The sequence below is a fragment of the Tetrahymena thermophila genome (genome assembly GCF_000189635.1).
Source record: "Tetrahymena thermophila SB210 genomic scaffold scf_8254479, whole genome shotgun sequence".
NCBI classification, from domain to species: Eukaryota; Ciliophora; class Oligohymenophorea; order Hymenostomatida; family Tetrahymenidae; genus Tetrahymena; species Tetrahymena thermophila.
In genome coordinates, this window is record NW_002476254.1 from 392,468 (window position 1) to 408,780 (window position 16,313).

Genomic DNA, 16,313 nt, shown 5'->3' on the forward strand with positions numbered 1-16,313 from the left:
AATTGATTAATACAAACATTCAAAGTATCTTATAAAATACAATAACTTTATTTATTTAGTTTTAGAAATAAGTTTGTATTTAAACTGATCATCAGTTATATCAGAAAGCTTCACCTTCAACACCAGAATCATCACCAGCATCATCACCAGCATCAGTACTGTTACCAGCTTGGTAGGCATTGTAGGCATTAGAGAAATCTTCAACTCCTTATAAGTCTGATTAGTTTTGTTGTAAAACATCGAGAGCAAGGTTGATAGCGGCGAGAGCTTCTTGACTATAATTTTTAAAAATATGAAAGTTATTAAAAGTTAATACAATTAATATTAAAAAATGTAATCAATTAATTAATTACCCTTCTTGGATTCTAGCTTCGTAGGTAGCGATGGTGTGAGCTAAGGCAGCTTGGGCATCAGCAAGGATACCTTCGTTGACAGCGATTTGTTGTTGTAAGTTACCTTATTCTTGGACGAATTAGGCTAAGGAAGCTTCAGCATCACTCAAAGCTTATTAGGCATCAGCTAATTATTATTGAGTTTGGGCTCTGATGGTGGCGATTTCTTAAATGAGAGCATCGTATCTTTACTTGTCAGCAACTTCACCGTTAGCATCTTCAATGTAAGAAGCTTGGATGGCAGCTTAGATGGTTTAGAGCTTGCTAATGACTTCAGCTAATCTTTATTCGTCGAACTTGGTGGAGAGTTGAACCAAAGCTTGGATGGGGTTGGACTTGGGGATTCTCTTCAAGATTCTTTCGATTTCCTTCTTGGAGACTTGGAGGAAAGCGTTACCTCTTTGTTATAAGGCAAGTAATCTTTGGATGATCTATTTTATTATTTAAAAAGTTTAGAATTAGAATTATTTTCATTTTTATTAAAAAAAAAAGTCAAAAAAGAAAGCAAGCAAGTACTTATTCCAAGACAGCGAGGGAGTTTTCATCTCTTTACTTTCTAACTTCGTAGGTCTTGACATCAACTTCTCTGGCTTAGTTGATAGCATCTTCTCTGGCTTAGAGGTTTTAGAGTTATTAGACGAGGTTAGCAATTTGAGTGTTCAAACTGTCGATTTAACCGTTGAGGGCATCAATGGCGTCGTTAACAACAGCTAATCTGTCGTTTTCTTCATTGAGTTATTAGGTGGTGGTGTTAATTTAATCTTCCAAAGCACCTCTCTTGGCAGTGTATTCAGCTTGGAGAGCAACGTTTCTGTTGGCAACATCTTCTTAGGCTTACTTGACTAAATCAATGACATCATCAACCAAACCACCAGTGGTTAAGTGTAATTCAACAGCAGAGATAATTTGTTTAGCAATAGGAGATTTCTTTCCGATCTTATTTTAAATAAATAATATTATAATTTTATTAAAATTAATTTTATTGAATAAAACGGCTTATTGAATGTATGTATTTATGTATCAAAAGGGGAAAAAGGCACTGTGGCAGGTTGAATAAAAATTTTGATATTATAAGATTAGCAATCAAGTAGAAAATAATATGAAATTATGTTAGATTGCTTGGGCATTTGTTTTTTCTTTCATTTTTAGTTATATTTTATTCTAAAATGAGAGCAAAGTATTTCAAGGAGCGACTGACTTTAAGATTTATGGTTTACAAAGTAATTAGTCATTCGAAAAAAAAATGAAGACTTTGTGAAAAAGTGGTTCACTCCTTGATGAAAATGATAATATGAAAGTGAGTCATTACGAATCTCAATCTTTCAAGAGCGAAAGAAGTCTTCATGGCGTCAGAGCTCTTTCTGAGAGAGACGGCATAAACAGCGTTGAAGCTGATTAAGGCAAGAAGGAAGAGAGCAGCGTATCTCATTATTGTTTTCCTTTTAATTTTTGTTTTTTTTGTTATTTTTTGATTTAATATTATTTGTTTTTTCGTTTTTGAAGTTTTTACTTCTTCAATCTAAAAAAGCAAGCAAGATAAGCTATTCGATTTGATAACTTAATGTTTTTGTAATGAGTTTTAAAATGAAAATTAATAAATTTCAATTAATAACAAATCAATACTTGATAATCAAAATAAAGGTGCTGCTATGGGAGAGAAAATATGTTTTTTTAATCAAATAAAGAATCGTTTTTAATTTTGCTGCCTTTTATTTCTTCATCTAAAATTTTGAATGCATAAACATTCTGGTAACATCTAATGCAAAATCAATAAATATTATTTAATGCTCATAAAATTTCATTCATTTTATCAAGTGATTGTATGCATTATTAAGTATTTATTTTATATTTATTATTAACAATATAAGGCAATCATTTTATTTTAGCTTTTAAACATAATCTTTCTCCAATATAACGTTTAAATTGTTGAAGAGGTATGGAAATTTAAGTAGGTATCCTTAAACAAAGAACATATTTCATGCTCATAAATTTTTATCACAGTTTAGTATTTTCATCTTTGTAATAACAACAATACCTACCATTTTTGTATTTAAAAGCATATCCGGGTTAAGGGGTAATTTGAATCCATTTTTGAAAAACAAATTTATATTTGAAGTTTTGAGTGCTCCTAAGTGCGTTATTGAATATTTTTTTGGACATGATAAAATGGGATGATGCTATTGAGAGGGCTTCAATTATAATAATGAAAGATAAAAGCGTCAATTATCTAAATAGAATAAGATTCGTTTAAGAAAATTTGATTAAGGAAAATGAATGGAAGCATACAAAATACAAGGAATTAGATTTCTACGTTTTAACTTAATATCTGTTTCGGAAAACGGCTAAAAAACAAAGAGGTTTAATAGAATAGGATTTTTTGTTATCAACTGGCTTTCTCCCCCGACTTTCCTTTTGTTTTTCTTTATTAATTAAAGCAATCTTCATTATTTATTTTCAAAAGAGAATGAAAAAAATAAATTAATTAATAAGCAAAAACTCATTTTTTATATAAACAAAAAAGAAAAATAAATTAAAAAAAACGAAAAAAAAAAACAAAAGAAAAGTAATATTCGATTCCTTGCGATGAAGAATTTAGCTATCGTTTTGGCTACTTTGTGCATTTTTGCTCAAGCCACAAGTGTCTTCGAGACCCCTGCTTTCCTTGAAGTAAGCTATTTCTTAATCTAATAAAGAGATCAGACCAAATATGAGATAAAGCATTTTATCTTCCCACCTACTTTCACTTTCTCCTCACCTGATAATTTAATTATTAATAACTTCTCATGGAGCAACGAGAAGTTACAACTAAGTTAAATTTGATGTTTAATCAATCGAATACACAAAAGGAGTATCGCGTTGCATAAAAAAAGAAATATATGGAGGATACAGCTCTTCACATTCAAAAATTTTTTTATTTAAGATTTCCACTCTTACCCCCAAAGAATATAAAAAGAAGATCGCTTATCCTCTTAAGATTAAACAAACAAACAAACAAACATACAGAATGAGGTTTTCTATAATTTAAGTGTGAAAAGAAATGCGAAAAGTAAAAACAACTAATCAAATAAACGTCAATCAAAACCAACTGCATTTAATTGAACTAGCTTTAATTTTGCTAAATTAAAGATGATTCATTCATTAATCCCTCAGTTTTTTTAACTTCTTTAATTTTACAATTAAAGCTTTTTTATTCTTTTCACATAAACGTTTTGGAAATCAATCAAATTGCAACCAACAAACTCTTTCCTTAATGGTATATCAGGTGCTTGTTTGAGATTTGTTTTAAGCTAATTGAACCTTTTATTCATCTAGCCTTTAACACAGAATATACCCACCATATTATTTTTTTAAGCTCACTAATTTATTGAAACTCTGAAGAAGGTGTTTATTCATTTAAAATAAATACAACCATAAAGTTGAATGAATATGCTTTAATTAATTAATTAATTTTCTTCTGTCTGTCTGACTCTCTTTTTAAAATATTTAAAATGTTTAATACTTTTATTAACATTAAATTTTTTTATTAATAGATTAAGAGCAACCCCTTCGGTCACACCGTTGCTTCTTTGGTTTAATTAAACTTAGGTGCTGGATAAAGTGCTGGTAGATTAGATGCTATTGCTGAAGCCTTGAACACTATTGAAGCTTAACTCGAAAATACCAGAGATCACAATGATGCTGAAATCCAAAGACAAAGAGGCTGGTGCAGTGATCAAGAAGCTACCATCTAAGCTAACATTGATTAAGCTGAAAGTGATTTGAGCAACTACTAAAACGAATAAACTTAAAGAAACTAAGCCGTTGCTGACCTCACCCAAAACTTAAACAACGAATAATAATCCCTCGCTGAAAACTAAAATAACTTAGCCAACGCCTAATAGGAATTAGATGATGAAAACTCTTCTTATGCTGAATCCTCTAAGGACTACGCTGATGCTATTGCTGCTTGTGAATAAGCTCTCAAGCTCTTAGCCACCTTGTAAACTAACCCCTCCGGTTTCATCTAATCTAAGGCTAGATTCGGTAACGTTGTTACTCTCCTCCAAAAGCACCTTGCCAACAAGTCTTCCAACTTCGTTCAACCCATCTTGAACGTCTTGACTGAAATGGCTAGCTCCACCAACGAAGTTGACTAATCCAGTCTTGCTAAGGTTGTTTCTCTCATTAACGATTTATTAGAAGAATTAAGAAACTAAAGTGCTGCTAATGACTAAAGACACTAATAAGTTGTTGATAGCCTCACCTCCAACATTGCAAATCTCGAACAACTTATTGATAATTCTAACAACCTTATTTCATAATACTAAGGTTAAATCTAAGAAAATGAAGACAGATTAGCCTAACTTGCTGGTCTTATCCAACAAACCTAAGCTATCCTTGACTAAGCCAACTAAAATCTTAGCTAAGTTTAAGATTAATGCGCTGGATACGATCAAGAATATGCTTCTTTCAAGAACGAAGTGTAATTAATCTATTTATTCATTCATTTCTCCATATTTTCATTTATTTATTTTACTCCTACTTATAATGAATAATTTATTTAATTATATTTATATTAATAGTGATCAATAACTCGCTACCTTATAAGCCCTCAAGGAATATTTCAAGAGCAAGGTTGTTCCTGCTGTTGAAAACATTAACGATTCTGCTTATGCTGATGAATTAACTGTTGATGTTTGATTTCTCTAATATACAAGCAAAATTTAAGGTTATTCCTATAATCGATATTACTTCAAATAGCTTTGAGTATTTATGATTTGAAGAAGAATATTAAAATATATGTTTACGAAACAACAATTCATATCATGGTCTATGTTGTACTTCTTTCTTACTTTTTTATGAATCAATATCATTACTTTTTACAAATCATATCTTTTTAAATTCCATTAATATTTGTTTGTCTATTCGAAATTTGATAATTAATACATTAAATTTCATACATATATATAAACACACAATCATTCATTTTTTGATTTATTAATTCATTCATTTTTTTGTTTATTTATTTAAAAATATATTCATTCACATTTTTTGAAATTCATTTAATTAAAATGCAAAATTAAATCCCAAAATCTTTTATCTTTTTATTAATAAAATAAATTACTCAAACAGTTAAGCCAAAATTTTTATCAATAGATAATTTAGTTAATAAAACAATAATTGAATACAAAATGTATTTTAATTTTTTTTGGGTATATTGGGTGAGATATTTTTTCAAAATATCAAATAATTTTAAAAATAATTATTCTTTATTGCAGCTAAATAAGGAGAATCTTAACAAATTTAATTTAGTTATATATTAGATAAACAAAAATATAAATATATAACTTAGCTTATTTAGTTAGTTAGTTATTAGTTGAATAAAAAAAAATTTTATTTAATGTAGTATTTTCTCACTTATTAGTTTTCAATTCCTATATTTTATCTTCTACAATCTAAAGTAACTAATTCACGTTATCCTCATGAATATCACCTTATTTGCTATTATCCCATATTCTTTGTATTTGTTAATTATCAATTTGCAAATCAAGTTAAAACCTTCCATCTTTTTCAATTGCCTAAACTCCTTCTATATTAATGTTGTGTTTTCCAAAAGTTCTTCTATATTTGCCATATAGTTCTGACTCAGCCAATTTGAACATTGAGTTACTTTTGCAGCTATCGCAGTAATTTATCTTTACTTTAAGGTTTGCAAATCCCATTTGTTAAACAAATTAAAGACTTTTTGTAGAAATTAAATTTCTACTTTTTTTGATCATTTGATTAGAGATATTGATCATTATTGAAAGAAAGATAAATAGATGTTCCTTCTTATTTAATTTTTTAAAGCTTTTATCTTTTATTTTTTATTATAATAATTAAAATAGAATCAATTCTTTTGAAATTTATTTTTTAAAATAAGGTAAATTCCTCAGAATATTCTCTTGAGCTGTAAATTTAAGGATGTAAGATTTTTATTTTTTTATAGTTAAGCTCTTTACGAAATTTTATATTACAAATCTTTATAAATTGATTCTATTTTATTATTATAACATAAACTTAATTTAAAAGAATATTTAGAGAAAAAATAATACTGAAAAATACTATTTTTATAAAGTTTGCCAATCAGTACCTTAAAGTATTTATATATATATTATCTTGAGTTATTTTTTTTCATTTTAGAAGTAATCTTATAATAATATTGAATGAGCAACAAAATAAAATTTAGAATATTTCATATAAGAAATATAAAGATATTAAGATTTGAACAATACTTACTTCTTACATATGTATGACTATATTGTTATAAATACTTATTTGATATAGAAATTTAGTTTTTAAATTTAATAATAAAAAACATATAATTAAATTTATTTTACATTATTCATAATATTTTTCCATATTTTGTTATATAAAAATTTTGAAGTGGATTAATATAAAATTAGATAATTTATTAATTTATTTATATTTGCTTTGAATATAATTCTATTAATTTGAAATCAATCAATCAATCAATTTATTTGTGAACAGATAATTTATTTTTAATATATTTTTTAAATTTAAAAGTCTATTTTACTAATATTTTGTTGTTTTATATAGCTCTAACTTTATTATATGTTTAAAATTAATATTTATTTTCATTCTAAACTAATCTGCTATTCATTCTTTGATAATTTCTTGTTGCTTGTTTGAATTCAATAAGCAGAATAAGATGACACTTAATCTATCTATTTTTATTTCTCATTTTAATTAATTTCGTAATCAAATCTAGCACAATTAGTTTTATATTTAAACACTAAATATATGTATAGAGGAATAATCATTCCTACCAAAATCCAGGCTCCAGCTGTTCCTATACCATCAATAGATGTTACTATATTTCCTATAAATCCAAGTATATTAGCAAATATGTTAAAAGTTGTAAAGCAAGTGACTTCATGCATGGGATATAGATTTTCTAAAAAAGATTGAGCTGAAATAGGAATAAAAGCTTAAAATCCAACACCTATGAAGGCACATATCATATAAATAATTACTTTGTTATTGTCTTAAAGCCCTAGCTAAAGCATCAAGGAAAATATAAAGATAGAAATGAGAGAGATCGTAGCAAAAAGACGCAAGTAAAGATCATAATTTGGTTTTTATCCTTTTTGCATAACTTTGTCTAGCAGATAAGTTGTTAAAGTTCCTGAAATAGTTCCACTCACATTAATGCATAAACCAATTAAAGCGATTTGCTCATTTCCATAATCACTTAATAGTATATCTATAATAGAAATAAGGGTCCATGAAATACCTAAATAAAGGGAAAGTGATACAGTAATTAATAGAATCTTTGGATTTGTAAATATCATTTTCACAGTTTAGATAACGTCAATTTTATTGGTATTACTGCTTGACTAATTAGCTGGTTTTGTTGGTTAATTTTTAAAGACAAAAATGCTTAAAGGAGCTGCTAGTGAAAGACATATTGCCATATAAAATAAGTAAGTATTTAGTTTGCTTGAATCTGTAACATAGTAAACAGAAGTCAAAAAGCCAAAGCTAACTCCTAGAACATTACCAAAGTACATAATACCTGTAGCTGTAACTCTTTCACTCATACCAAACCATCTTTCAGCTATAAAAACAGGGGCAGGTAAAATAAATAGTTAAGCAATTGATAGTACTATTTAACCCATGATAGCAAAAGAATATTAATCATTGCCTATATATCTCAGCCAACCTCCTAAGGCATTTAGAAATACTCCTATGATAAGAGAAAAATCTAATCTCCAGCGAAAGAAATAAAGTGTAGGAATAGCAAGAAAAGTATATGTTAGATAGTAACAATTAGCTAACCATAAAATATCTTGTTGAGAGACATTGTAAAAGTCTTAAGATTACTAAATAATAGGAGAGAATGTTACAAATCCTGATGCGTTTGAAAATGAAAATAGTGAGAATACAGCTAATATAAACCACCTTCTCATTTCTAGATTTTAAGCTAAATCTCTCTATTATTGCTACCCATGCTATATTAAACTCTATTCTCTGTCTTATTCTCCCATTTTCGAGTTTAAATTATGTAATATTGAATGGTTATTATGTTTAATGATTTTTGATCAAGTATAACTTGGATATATTTATTATTATGTCTAAAGTTAAAAGTTTACCTTATAATTTTATCAAATATTTGTTTTTTGAAATGCATATATACATTACAAAAATAAAAGAAATTTTAAAAATAGTAATATGTAATTAAGTCTTTTACAACATATTTTGACTTAAGTAATTTTACCTCTAAAATGTTTGCTTACAAATTGTTGAATTAAGAAAATACCATAAAAGTTTAGTTTTATTTTATTTAATTTTGTTTTTAGTCCTTAATTATTACAAAATTCTTTTGAAATATATTTTATTTTAGTTGCTTTCTTCAATGCTTTAGGATTAAAAGAACTTAATAATAAAAATTTTTAAATTCCCAAATCATTTTAATTTTTGTTCTTATTAATTAATTTACTTATTTTTTACTATTTATTTTTTGTTACAAATTTTAAAATTATTTTTGATCTTTCAATCAAATTTGCAATAAAATTTTATTTATTAGATACTTTGATTCAAAGTGTTTAATGAAAAATTTTTTAAAAATTTCAATTTTAACTTTTTAAAATTAATATTTTTTAAATGTTTTATATTTGAAATAAATTAGTTTTTTTTATTACAAACAATCAAGATATATAATTAGAACTCTCAAAACTCAGAAAGAAAGAAAGAAAATGATCTTATTTAAACAAAAATAGAACTTTGATGATGCTTATAATAATAACGCTAAAGTTGATAAATAAACTAAAAATTTTTTAATAAAATAATTGGCAAAAAAAAGCACGAACGAATGTTTTGTTTATTTTATTACAAAAAATTCATCAAAAATAAAGTTGAATAAAAAAAAGAAAAATTACAAAAACGGTAACTCTTAGAGAATTCGCAACAACTATTTCTATTTATTTATTAAAGAAAATAACACATTATAATTTTTGATTGAATATCTTTAGCTTGGCTTTTTTGTTTTGTTTTATTGCAATAAAGGAATTTAAAACTTATAAAAATAAACACTAGGTGATAAATTTGTTTTATAAGATTAATTCTATCTAAAATATTTTAATAAAGAATACATGAAATTTATAAAGACACAAAACCAAACTACACCAATTCTATCATTTGCATTAAACTAAGTTTCCTTAGCTATATTTTAAATTTCTTTTTCAATATTTTATATTTTTTAAAGCATTAACAAAACTTAAAAATTAGCTGATTGCTTAAAATTAGCAGTGTTTAATTAATATTTCAAATGTTCTTTTTCTTCTCAAGATAAGATTTCTTGCATATTTAGAAGATCTGCTCTCCATTTTTAGCACCCGTATTTAGTACCATTTATGCAAAAACACTTTCAGTGTTAGTAATAGTTTAATCTTCCTCACGTAGAGCAAGTAAATTAAATGGAGTATCGATTTCAACAACTTTACCTGCATCCAAAACAATAATTTTATCATAATCAGCGATAGTATTTAGTCTATGCGCTATTGTTATTATAGTTGTATCTTAGAATTTTTCCTTAATTAATTCCTAAATTAAGTGGTCAGTTTCCATGTCTACATTTGCAGTTGCTTCATCTAAAACCATCAGCTTATTGCGTCTAAGCATAACTCTTGCTAGGCAAACTAATTATCTTTGTCCCATAGAGAACACTGATGCCGAGTCACTCATATCAGTTTCTATACCTTATGGAAGCTTTGATATTAACTCATTTAAACCAGTTTCTCTTAAAACATGATAGATTTATTGATCTGTATATTCATCAAGCGGATCAATATTTCTGCGGATAGATCCACTAAAAACAAAAGGATTTTATGGGATAATGCTAATGCTTCTTCTTAGTAAATGAAGTCCCACATCTCTTGTATTTTAATCATCATAAAATATGCGAGAAGGTCCTTATTCTGAAGAAATGTCTATTTCGCTCATTCTAAATAAAGCCTAAATAATGGAAGATTTTCCTGCTCCGGTTCTCCCAACAATAGCTACGCGTTCTAGAGGTTTAGCTTCAAAACTTACCCCTTTTAGTACTGGATTCATTCCTTCTTTATATCTCATAAACACATTATCAAATTTTAAATTGCCCTATGATGGCCATTTATTACTTTATATTGAGTTTTTGTTTAAACGCTCTTAGTTAAAATCTTCTATTTCAATTGATACCGAACTTTATTCACTTTATAATTAGTTATAATGCCTATTTCTTTAACTATTTTATGAAGTTTAATGATGTTAGTGATCATCGTGGGTTAATTAATCACTGTCAATATCACTAAGTTCAATATTTTCTCTTGGTAAATCTATTATAGAACATGCACGTTCACTACTTGTCATAAAAGTGTCCATATTAATAACAGCACGCAAAGTCATATGCAAAAAGTTAGTGAGTAACAGCAAATAGGTTAAAGATTCTGCAAATTTGGGATTATCAGAGCTTGATAAGAATAAAATGATATAAATTCCAACACCTGAAACAGCTAAAGCAAAATACTACATGCTAACACTGAACAAACGTGAAACAAACCAAAAAATATCAGCTGTCCTGATACTATTATTCATAAGAACAGCCATTTTTTATTAAAATAGTTGCTTTTGCCCATATATGTTGATGATTAAAATGCCATTTAGAGAGCTTTAGAAAAATTGAAAAACTGGAGTCTTATTTTCAAGATCTAGCTACTTAGCACGCATAAGAGTTGGTTTAATATATCTAAACCATTTATAGAATAGAAAGACTTCAAAAACTCCAGGAATAATAAAATACTTTTTTAGAATAAAAATTATTTTTTTTTTTAAAATTTTCAAAAGTTAATTAAAATTTATACCTAGTTAATGAAGATTACAGAGCCAATTAGATTAATGAAGTGCAATACACCTTCAACTGTTTATTGGGCTGCTTCAGGCAAATTTTTATCTAATATTGAGATATCAGTAGAATATTTATTTATGATTTGTCCTGAAGGAATCTCATCAAATAAAATAGGTCTAGCCTAAGAAATACTTCTGATCATTTTTTAAGTAAGACTTTAATTTGTCTGTAATACGAAGTAAGACATGAATGAGCATTAAACGAATTTAAATACAAAAAATGCTGTCAAGATTCCAAAAGAAATAGCATAGAATTATTCTCGATTAAATTCGTATTCATACAGCGAGAGAGACTTGTAAAAGCTAGTAAATAGGAATTCCTAAATAATAAATGTAAAGACTACTAGCATAAATATCCAAGGTGAAGGATTTGTTAAGAAATAATTTATGTATGTATCTTTAGTAACTGGATATTCGTCTTCCTTTTTTCCACTGCTTGAGAAAATAGTAGAATTTCTATCTTCATTTGGTTTAATAACATTATTTATCTCTTTGTCATTTTTAAAAGTTTGAATATCTTTTTATTTAGTAGAACTGTCTTGATTTTCATCATCATTGTCTTATTCATCCTCTTCCTTTTAAATTTCTTAAAGAATTTGCTATTCCATAGAAATATCTAACTAGTTTTCATCTTCTACGTGATGATTTTCAATATTCTCAATATGCTTTGCCAAAGAGGTCTATGAGAAATTTATCTCATTAGGATTACCCTACAAAATAATATTTCCATTCTCGAAAACTGCAATCCTCTAACATCTGAGAGCATAATTTAGCTAGTGTGTGACCAATATTACTCCTTTGTCTTTGAGCATTCCATTTATAACATTTTTGAATATTTTTTTAGCAACTTTAGAGTCTACAGCAGAAAGAGGGTCATCTAACAGATATAAATCTGTATCTGCGTAAACTGCTCTTGCTAAACATATTCTTGCTTTTTATCCTCCACTTAAATTTGAACCTCTTTCGCCTATTCATAATATATAGATAGTTTAAAAATATTTATTTAAGATTTTAATTCTAAATAAAAGTATTAAATTAATTACCAACAACTGTTAGATCTCCGTTTGAAAACTATTTGTAATCATCAAGCAAACAACAAGCTTTGACAACTTTTTTGTAGAATTTTTCATCATAAGACTTACCAAACAAAATGTTATCTCTAACAGTTCCCTAAAGAATGAAGGGTTCCTATTCGGCAAAGGAAATTTGAGAAACAGAATAGTAAACACCTTTATAGCGAGGTATCTCCTGCATTATAGCAAAAAGGAAGGAAGTCTTTCCACTTCCTATTTATCCAATGATAGAAACAGTTTCTCCTTTTTTGATTGTAAAGTTAATGTCCTACAAAACAGGTGTTTGATTTTCTAAATCTTCAGTCTACCAATATGCTGAAAAATCTTTCATATACACAAGTGTATCTGGAGAAGGTGGATTATCTGCTAAGTTGGGTTTCATGTGAGGATTATCAATGCTTTTCATCTATACATTTTCAATAGATATAACACTCATATATCTTTAGACAAGAACTTTAAACTCAAATATAAAACTTAATCCATAACCTACATTCTTCATAATAGTGTTTGAGATTAAATTTATCAGTTCAATGGTTGAAAATATTATTGCAGTATCAAGAAAGTTATCTTCATACATGTCAATAAATAAAAAACAAAGCAGAGCTACAAACAATGGACCGTTTAAACTAAATGCATGCTCTATATACATAATAATTTGGTTTATTAGTGTATTTCTTACCTCTAAACTTCTGAACTTATTAATTGTTGAATTAAAAGCTTTTTCCCAACCATACATTTTTATGATTCTTATACCATCCATCATTTCAGAAAAAAGCTTTATCTTTTAATCACTATGCTTTGACTACTGTTTTGTATATTCAGACGCTGCTTAGGCTATTTTTTTTTAAAGTGGAAAAAGTCCTATCATAAGAAAAATGGCTGGTATTGCAATATATCCAATTCTATAGCAAAGCATACCACAAGAAATAGATAAAGTTATTGGAGCTAAAGCTGTGGTGAATATATTCACAGCTCTAACTTCAAAAATACTAAAATCAGAGGATATCATATTAATAATTTTTCCTACATTAGCTTTTTTAACTGAGAAAGCTGATAAGTTACTAACTTTTTAATACAGTATATTGATTAGTCCTAATCTCAGTTGAGCGCATAATCTTTAAGAGCCTGTCCAACCATTTTAACCAAATGTAATCCCTAAAAAGCTCGAAAATACAAGTAAAAATACCCATAATGATGCTTACTAAATATCACCTTCTTTTACAAGTTAAATTAGTTTTTGCATACAATATGGAACCATTAATTTAGTTATATTCTCTAAAAATAAAAATGTCATGATTGCCAACACACTTTTCTTGAAAGCCAATCCAATTATTTTCAAAAACCCTAAAGAAGTTACTTTTTCAGGGTCTAATTTTTCTATTTTTTCTTTCAACTTGTAAGCTGTATACTCTACTTTAGCATGATCTTCAAGCTCTGGCAGATCATCAACTTCTATTCTTCTTCCTTGTTATTCTATATTTTTTAATTTTTTAACCATGCTTATAAAGTGAAACCAAATTAATCGCCAAATGCATGAATAGCCTTAACTAAATGAGTTATAGCCTTTTTTATCTGTATTTTTAAGTGCCCCATTTTAAAATTAAGAATCTGATTGATTTTCAGATTTAAAATTTTAAGATTGATCCAATAGCTTTTATCCTTTCTATAAATGATAACTTTCAATATCAATTGAGTCCCTTGTTGCAGAGCTTTGTTAATCACTCATTTCCTTTCTTTTTAATAAATCTATCCTTATTAAAAATTTTTTTAAACTTGTTAGCTCCTCCCTACTTATTATTAATTTATATTGAAATATAAACAAAATTTTACAATTTTTTATTTTAATAAAATATGTTAACTAATTGTAATCTGTTAAATTCAAAGAATTTTTAATTTTTTGTTTGACTTTAAATGTATTTATTGCCTTTAATTAAGATAAATATATTAATAATGATAATAAAACAAGAAATTTTCAGGAATAATATTGTGTTAAAAAAATTTTTTATTAATATGATTAGCATATTAATTTTGCGATTAGATTAACTTTTATCCTTTAAAATTAACTTGAAAACCAATTATCTATTCATTAATTTTCTAGACTTAACACTACTAATTTATGGTAAATAATTTAAATTTTACCAATTACTTAATTAATATGCAAATAATTAAAATAGATAATCATAAATTGCATCTCAAATAAATAAAAATTTTAATTTATAATAATTTTATAGCAAACATACTTTTTGTTTGATTAGTAAGATAAAAAAATGATAATTTGATGAAATATAACATCTCAAAAAAGATGAAAAATCATTATGTTTTAGGTTTATTTTTACATTTTTCATTATTAAAATTAGTAATATTTTGAATTTAATTAATTAATTAAATTTAAATATTTTTTTTATTATTGCTTTTTTTGTGTTATACAGCATAAATTACATATTTTAAATGTATTTTGATTTCACGAGAAAGAAGAAATAAATGTTAAAAATAGAATAATTTAAAAAAAATTAATACTTTCTCATATTTTTAAAAGTAATACATGTGAATCTCATTCATTTTAGTCAATATTTAATTATTTAGGTGATTTTTCAGACTCTTCAAAAGTTAACTTGCCATTACTAATAGAAAGAATCCCTTGCTATAAATCTATAGCTTAATAAGATTATAGGTTATTTTAATCAATATGTTTATCAGAAGTAGCTTCATTTTATTATTTTTTAGAGATATGCTATTACTATAATTTTTCTAAATAGCATGGGTTAATAGAGACAATAAAATAAAACATCGAATTCAATAATCCTATTAAATTATCAATGATGAAACCTATTTAAAGAAATACATCATTCTAAATTCCAAAACGACCAAGTATTCTTGAAATAATTATAGGAAAGAAGCAAATTATTAAAATAATAGGATAGAATATTAGCTTTTTATATTCATTTTAAATAACACAAGTTTATGTATCTTATAACTTTCTGTAATAATTAACAATCAATCCAATTACTATTGAATTAAATACCAAGATAGTAATATATGGTATATAATAAAATACCAATAGAATTATATCTGTTTTAAGCTAATTTCCTGCATTAATAAAGCAAAAAGTATTTTCAAAGGGTCCTACATGTCCTATTGACCCACTCAAAAACAAAACTATGCCACTTATAAATGGGATTAAATAATTTACTACCCAAAATCTTCTAAATGCAGACTTTATATGAGCCTTTTTATTTTTAATTACTCTCATATATATTGAATACTAAATGGTAGAAGTACATATAAATGAACTAAGCATCCAAGTTTATACATATATACCCATGATATAGCATCCAATTTAGCTTAGGTATGCATTGGGATCTATCAGCATCCAAATAGTCCTTGAAACATTTGTAGAGCTGAAAAAAAAATCACTAATACAAAGCATTAAAACTAGCTCATAAGGATAAGATTTAATTATTTTTCTTCTAATAAAACTGTATATTATAATAGATAAGGTTGATATAAATGAGCTACCACTCGTGATCAAAAGAAGCACAATAATATTATTTTATTCTAAAGCCATTTGAATTAGTTTAAACTAGATTAGTATTTAAATATTTCTTACCCTTTCTATTAGGATGGTATACCAAATTTATTAGAATAAATATCCTTTTTTAAAAAATTAATTAAAAATAATTCTCTAATAAAACTGAATATTAAATAAACTAACCCTTTTCTTATTTTCTAAGATATTTACCATAAATTTATTTTAAGAGTTTATTTCGATTGAAAAGTATGAGGTATTATATTTTGAAATTTCCATTATTAGTAAAACATAAAATTTTTATAAAATAATTTGTCATAATATTTTATAAAGATAGTATATATATATTTTTATAAATTTATAAAATCAGTAAATTTCAAATATATTTCAATAATTAAA

The 16,313-nt window shown here is 26.2% G+C and overlaps 7 protein-coding genes across 7 annotated transcripts; 2 read left to right on the forward strand and 5 right to left on the reverse strand. All coding sequences in view use genetic code 6, as the record gives it.

Annotated features, from left to right (window-relative positions):
- Positions 1-100: 100 nt before the first annotated feature.
- Positions 101-1,884, reverse strand: TTHERM_00624720 (granule lattice protein; the record flags this gene model as incomplete). Its single annotated transcript, XM_001022598.4, has 4 exons — positions 1,702-1,884; positions 909-1,328; positions 354-823; positions 101-275 (listed from the first exon to the last, which is right to left on the reverse strand). The coding sequence occupies exons 1-4, from the start codon at positions 1,819-1,821 to the stop codon at positions 101-103; spliced, it is 1,185 nt and encodes a 394-aa protein (XP_001022598.3). The 5' UTR covers positions 1,822-1,884.
- A 965-nt stretch (positions 1,885-2,849) lies between these two features.
- TTHERM_00624730 (granule lattice protein) lies at positions 2,850-5,072 on the forward strand (the record flags this gene model as incomplete). The annotated part of the gene is made up of 3 exons (XM_001022599.3): positions 2,850-3,059; positions 3,923-4,854; positions 4,955-5,072. Exons 1-3 carry the CDS (start codon positions 2,976-2,978, stop codon positions 5,070-5,072), a joined length of 1,134 nt encoding a protein of 377 aa, XP_001022599.2. The 5' UTR covers positions 2,850-2,975.
- Positions 5,073-5,785: 713 nt separating this feature from the next.
- TTHERM_00624740 (Rdx family protein) lies at positions 5,786-6,439 on the reverse strand (the record flags this gene model as incomplete). Its single annotated transcript, XM_001022601.4, has 1 exon — positions 5,786-6,439. Exon 1 carries the CDS (start codon positions 6,425-6,427, stop codon positions 5,786-5,788), a length of 642 nt encoding a protein of 213 aa, XP_001022601.4. The 5' UTR covers positions 6,428-6,439.
- Positions 6,440-7,066: 627 nt separating this feature from the next.
- On the reverse strand, positions 7,067-8,422 carry TTHERM_00624750 (MFS transporter; the record flags this gene model as incomplete). Its single annotated transcript, XM_001022602.3, has 1 exon — positions 7,067-8,422. The coding sequence occupies one exon, from the start codon at positions 8,420-8,422 to the stop codon at positions 7,067-7,069; it is 1,356 nt and encodes a 451-aa protein (XP_001022602.1).
- A 1,276-nt stretch (positions 8,423-9,698) lies between these two features.
- Positions 9,699-14,114, reverse strand: TTHERM_00624760 (ABC transporter family protein; the record flags this gene model as incomplete). The annotated part of the gene is made up of 3 exons (XM_001022603.2): positions 9,699-11,210; positions 11,273-12,282; positions 12,359-14,114. 3 exons carry the CDS (start codon positions 14,112-14,114, stop codon positions 9,699-9,701), a joined length of 4,278 nt encoding a protein of 1,425 aa, XP_001022603.2.
- Positions 14,115-14,939: 825 nt separating this feature from the next.
- TTHERM_00624770 (hypothetical protein) lies at positions 14,940-15,176 on the reverse strand (the record flags this gene model as incomplete). The annotated part of the gene is made up of 1 exon (XM_001022604.1): positions 14,940-15,176. One exon carries the CDS (start codon positions 15,174-15,176, stop codon positions 14,940-14,942), a length of 237 nt encoding a protein of 78 aa, XP_001022604.1.
- A 478-nt stretch (positions 15,177-15,654) lies between these two features.
- Positions 15,655-15,957, forward strand: TTHERM_000624779 (hypothetical protein; the record flags this gene model as incomplete). Its single annotated transcript, XM_012799325.1, has 1 exon — positions 15,655-15,957. One exon carries the CDS (start codon positions 15,655-15,657, stop codon positions 15,955-15,957), a length of 303 nt encoding a protein of 100 aa, XP_012654779.1.
- Positions 15,958-16,313: the final 356 nt, after the last annotated feature.